Source organism: Dermacentor silvarum, chromosome 9 (genome assembly GCF_013339745.2).
Source record: "Dermacentor silvarum isolate Dsil-2018 chromosome 9, BIME_Dsil_1.4, whole genome shotgun sequence".
NCBI classification, from domain to species: domain Eukaryota; kingdom Metazoa; phylum Arthropoda; class Arachnida; order Ixodida; family Ixodidae; genus Dermacentor; species Dermacentor silvarum.
In genome coordinates this window covers 100193602-100199780 of record NC_051162.1, presented here as the reverse complement: position 1 = coordinate 100199780, position 6179 = coordinate 100193602, and the positions used below count along the sequence as shown (strand labels likewise).

At 47.8% G+C, this 6179-nt stretch overlaps 1 protein-coding gene across 1 annotated transcript; it reads left to right on the top strand.

The window, feature by feature from the left end:
- Positions 1-4781: 4781 nt before the first annotated feature.
- Positions 4782-5594, top strand: LOC119463773 (basic proline-rich protein-like). Its single transcript, XM_037724598.1, has one exon. The coding sequence runs from the start codon at positions 4782-4784 to the stop codon at positions 5592-5594; it is 813 nt and encodes a 270-aa protein (XP_037580526.1).
- The last annotated feature ends 585 nt before the right edge of the window (positions 5595-6179 follow it).

Genomic DNA, 6179 nt, shown 5'->3' with positions numbered 1-6179 from the left:
TAAAAAAATGTTTGAAAACGAACACTTCCGTTGGGACGCAATATCTAATTTTTAAAATTGATTCCTGATTCAAGAAATCAGCCATGCGGATTGTTTGAATGTGCAGGAGCTCAGAAATGTTTTAGCACACCGGAAATATGTTAGGATCTAGCTAAATTCGCATTTACATAGCACAGTGAAGCTTCAGTAGGTTTCAGCTATATTCATAGCAGGCAATATGTTTTTCTCATAAAATAGTATTTTCAGAACTAAACAAAAAAATGCATAAAAATGTTATAAAACGACCCAAAATCACGGAAATGTTAACGTACAACATTAGTTACGGTTCGATGTATATATATATATATATATATATATATATATATATATACATTGTGAGGGGGTTTATTTATACAGCAGTTAGGGCTACGCAACAGCCTTGTCTCAAGAGCGTCGGTCGCTGTCTCGCGCTCTCCGGGCTGCTGGACTTCGTCCTCCTCTCTCAATGGCTGCGGACTCTCTTCCCCACTACAATATATATATATATATATATATATATATATATATATATATATATATATATTGTACACTACACTCTGTGGACTCGAGAGTGTTCAGCTTTTTCTGCCTTTGACTTTACATCTTTGGCTGACGACTTTGGTTTGTTGTTATTTATTGTTTCCACTATTAGCAACTTTAGCTAAATAATGGTTCCCGGTTCGAAAGTTGCTTTGCACTTCTAAATATTACAAAATAAAACCAAGTCAGACGCAATGTCATGCTGTAATGCTCCCCTAGCTCCCACAAACCACTAGAGGCGCACGTCCAGCTCACTTCATCCCAACGCATGTAGATTTCTAGAGCAGCGCATGCCGGTGTGTACCACCGGGTATGAATTCACACACGCACATATATATATATATATATATATATATATATATTGTAATGAAGAAAAAGACGCACCTAGGCTCGGGCGCTCGGACTGCGGGCGCGCTCAGAAAAAGAGAAGACGACGAGGCAAAGAATAGAACAGAGGAATTTAGGGAAGTCACAACACAAGAACTGGCGGATGTTGTTCGCTATCTGCCTTCTTCAGCGCCAGGACCAGATGGAGTTACCACAGCCGTGATAAAAATTCTGTATGAATTGTCCCCAGAAGAAATTTTGAATATGGTAAATTACTCTTTAAAAAATGCGTGGGTACCTTCAGAATGGAAACTTGCTAAGGTAATTCCGATACTTAAAAAACAGGGAGGTCGATATGATTTAGATAATATTAGACCAATTTCCCTAACATCAAACTTAGTTAAACTAATTGAACGAATTTTAAATTGTCGAATTACGACCTACATTTCTGAAAACTTAATACTTAGCCCCTGTCAAATTGGTTTTAGATCAGGGTGCTCGATTTGGTGTGCGCACGTAGATTTAGAGAGTCGCATAAAACTTGCTCGTCGCCGAAGAGAATATTCAGCATTAGTGACCCTGGATCTAGCAAAAGCTTATGATTCCGTGGAACATAGCATACTGATAAAGCAATTAGAGAATTACAGGTTTCCGAAATACATCACGGCGTGGTTGTCAGAATTTTTAAGGGAAAGAGAGTTCTACTGTTTTCAAAACGGCTGTTCATCGTCTAGGTATAAGCAACAGAGGGGAGTACCACAAGGATCAGTATTATCTCCTGTTTTATTTAATATATTTTTAAGCTCCATCCCGCTGCTCCAGGACATTCATGTGTACGTTTATGCTGATGACATCGCTTTTTTTGCATCGAATGCTGATCTACATTCACTTTATCAAATGTTACAAAATTACTTATCTATGCTTGAAACTTGGATTGAAACCATACATATGTCTCTGAACGTTAGTAAAAGTGCACTCCTTCTCTTTCCTTTAGATGTTCCCGTTCACATTTCACTGATGTATCGTCAAGAGTTCATTCCTCAGGTGGATTCTCTTAAATATCTGGGAATTACATATGATGGAACACTAAACTGGAAAAGCCACATTGATAACGTCGCGTTTAAGGCAACTCGGGCTGTAGGATGGTTGCGTAAAATCAGTAACCGACGATACGGGCTGCGAAGAAACACATTAATTATGATATATAAAATGTATGTCCGACCAATCATGGAATTTGGCTGTGTCTTATTTTCTGGGTGTCCAGCTTATAAAATTAAACCTTTGGTACTATTAGAAAAGGAAGCTCTGCGTTTGTGCCTTGGACTCCCTAAGTTTGTTGCAAACAACGTTCTGTATATGGAAGCGCGACTACCATGTTTAATTAGTAGATTCCAAATCCTTACTGTCCAAACGTACCTAAAGTTTTACGATTCTCCCCAAAGAAGATCAATGTATGTTTTCATTAATGAACCAAGTACGTTTTTTAATACTCATTGGTCGCGACTGCACACCCCTCAGATCGTATTCGTACAGGCACAGCTATCACCACTGAATGTACAAATTCAATGTATTCACCCAATAAGTCAATCCAAGAAAATCCTCCAAATTGAATTTGACGATATCTTCCCCTCGAATGCTAAACTAATGCCATTCCAATATTTAAATGACCAATTACAAGATTACCTCTCTCACCAGGAAACAAACAATATAATAGCCACGGACGCTTCAATGTTAAACGAAAAGGCTGGCGTAGGCATCTTTTCTCCTTCTCTTAGTTGGTCCTTTTCTATTCGCCTTCCGGATTACACGACTATTTTCATAGCAGAATTATTGGCGATTGTTTTAGCACTGCGCAAACTACCCCCGAATCAATTATCAGCTGTCGTAGTAACAGACTCTCGGTCGGTATGTATGTCGCTTTCCTCGGCAACGAATTCAACTATCTTAAATGTGTTTCAAAATTTAATCCCTACAACGTTACAAAAAATTAATTTACTCTGGGTTCCTGGACACTGCGGTTTATACATAAACGAAATGGCAGATTTATTAGCCAGAACATCTTTAAATGGACCTGTGCTTCATATTTTACCGGATACAGCTTACGTCACTGCATCGAGATTCAGAACGTTTAGCCTACGAAATGACTTAATCAAATTATCGCTGATCCCATCTACAGACTTTCAGCATCTCGGTTTTGGCTGGAATAATCAGTGGTGTCCTTCTCGGCAGTTAGAAGTTACATTCTCCAAATTACGTTGTCGCATCCCGGAATTGAATTTCTATTTACACAGAGCTGGTCTGACGATGTCCCCTCTGTGCCAAAATTGTAAGGAAATTGAAACAATAGACCACTACTTTTTATCATGCCGACGTTATTCAAACCAGCGAACGAAATTACTCGAAGCTCCACTCTGCAAAATTGGATTAAGATTAAGTACACCAGTATTATTATCATTTGGGGCCTCCTCCCTCGGCTATTGTCACAGAGACGTTTGTTGCGCAGTCTTTCAATTTTTAACAGAAACAAGACGATTACCCTGTTAATTATAGTAACCTTATTCTACCTATCAGATCAGTATTCATTTCACTGAAATTTGTTTCTCCAAATTCGTTAGTAACATTGTATTTTTTCTGACCTTGATAATAACTATATTTTTCACCTTTCGGTTAGTCTGACTGCTCGTTGGCACAATACTCTAGGTATACAAAATTTTCTTTGTTTTTGATTGTGCCTTCTTTACTTTGCGTATCTCATTGTCAAAAAGAATTTTTTTTAGCTACCTACTGCCGCCCGATTCTTGGCCTATCCCCCTCAGTGGGTGCGAGCCATGGTGAAGGATCATCATCATCATCATCATCATCAACAGCCGGCCCAGGAACGGGTGCTGTCTCTGTGTCTCCGTGATTGCATTACAATGGCGCAATCGACTACAACGGACCTGACTTGCCGGCCTTAAGTGTTTCCTCGCACGGTTCTTCAGCGTGCCCGGTCCCTCCTGCGCAGGAACGCCGTACACGCTTCCTCAGCTATGGAGCCGGCCACCCTACCACCGTCGCAAGCACCCACCGCACCACCCGGGGACGGCGTCCAAGCCTCCTCATTGGCTCTTGGACAGGACTCTACCGGTGATCTCGTCCAAGCCATCGCCAAGCTGAATCACCAGCTCACGCTTTTGACGAACACCTTCGCATCCGTCGGTGGTTGCGCCGTTGCACGTCACACTGAGACAGCGCTTCGGCCCCACCGTGTTGGACCTGTCCTGCCTGGGAACGCCGTACACGCTTCCCTTGGCGAGAATATCATCGTGAGCACTACTTCGACTCCTCAGCCACCCAGGTATGCCGTCCATGCTTCCTTAGTGGTAGAACCGGCTGCCGCGACTACCACAACGACCGCACTGTCCGTGGACACCGGCACTGGTTCCTCGGGCAGCTGGACAAGTAGCCTGGCTGATTTGAGCCGCTGCGACTTCCAGCAGCCGGCTTACATAAAAATACCGCCTTTTCGCAGCTTTGAAGATGACGTCACCCTTTTGGTTCACACCATCAATGCCTTGGGTGATCGGCATGCTTGGCCAGACCACAAAAGATGGCTGGTGGCAGCCAAACGACTTTTCGGGGCCGGAAAGGCATGGGACACCTACGAAGGTATCAAACAGCGATCCTGGACTGAGTGGAGTGCGGCTCTAATAGCTGCGTTCGGCCAGCTACCTTCTGCCTGCGGTGAGCCCGACCAGCGAAGTTCGGCGCACGGAGCTCCGGCGAGCTACTGCTTCGATGCTGCGGCAGGTGTGCCCAGCAACGCGTCGACAGAGTGGTCCGCAGGCTGCCTCGCCGCAGACGCCGGCTCACCGGGGCTCGCCGTCTGCTTTACCCCAGACGACGGGAAGCGCATGATGACCACCGCTTTCGCTAGTATCCCGCTTCCGATAAAGCCATCTGGTGGCCGCCCGCTCCCTTATGCCTGTGCTGCCCCTACATTCCCGAGCATTAGCTGCGGCTCGTCGCCGTCGAAGATCGCAACCGAGAACCAATGGTTTCGCAGCAGCGGCGGCGGGTCCAGACCTCAGCCGCCACCGCATCGGTCACAGGCCTCTCGTTTGAACAGCTCCTCGTCGGCGTCCTCTGCCATCTATGGTGGGCCCGGCGGCGAGGCTTACAAGACAGCGGATGAAGGTGCAGGCGAGATGACCCGCCAGCCCGTCTACGAGACATCGTTAGACACACGTGTCAAGCAGCGAGAACCCGACCAGGGCCCGGACCGACCGGCCCAGAGTCCCGCGATCACCCTCCTCGGGCCGCAGCAGCAGCCGCGTGCAGGTCCACCCCACCCGGTGCCGCCATCGCCCTCGCCCCCGGGAGTGTCAGCCACACCAGGCCACAAGGGAGGCACCACAAGACAGCCCCCACCGCAGGACGCCCGCCTCCCGAAGCGACCACCACACCAGGGGAGCAGCCGCAGCGCCCGGTATCCTCCAGTACCCAGCAGCAAGCAGTCCCAACACCCCATGGTTACAGCAGCAGTGGCGGTGGCAATCCCTCAGCACCGACTCCCGCCACCAGAGATCACGACCCGGTGTTCAGGCAAGCGTCAGCGGCCATTGACCAGAGACATCCACCACCATGGTCGCCCACCTCCGGGAACGCCCCCGCCCGGGCCATCGCCGTCAAGTGCAGCATCCACGCAGGCGTCAAGGCGCTCCCCCTAGGATCAGCGCGGCGCCCAAGGCACAGCGGCCACCGCAACGAAGCGCCGCCCCAGAATGGCTCCGACCATGCCCTCAAGCCACCCAGAGCACCACCACTCGCGGACAGCCTCCCAAGCTATCCCTGTGACAGTTCCCGAAAGCCTGAGGAGAGAGGGGAAGACCGGCAGCACAACCCACAAAAATCAACGGAGCACCCTCCAAGGGAATCTCCCCAACCCCGCCCGAAAACGACAACGCTCAGCGGCAAGACAATCGACGGCAAGACGCGCGACCAGAGCGCAACAGTCAGTGCCGACCCCCCGAGGAGCTGGTTGCGCGCTGGACGGTCTCAACGACGACTACTTCCGACGATGACTATGCAACGATTTTGCAGCATCAGCGCGCCCTCACAACCACCAGAGCTGTCTTCAGCAGCGTGGCCAAGTATAATGAAGAAAAAGACGCACCTAGGCTCGGGCGCTCGGACTGCGGGCGCGCTCAGAGAAAGAGAAGACGATGAGGCAGAGAATAGAACAGCCGGCCCAGGAACGGGTGCTGTCTCTGTGTCTCCGTGATTGCATTACAATATATATATATATATATATA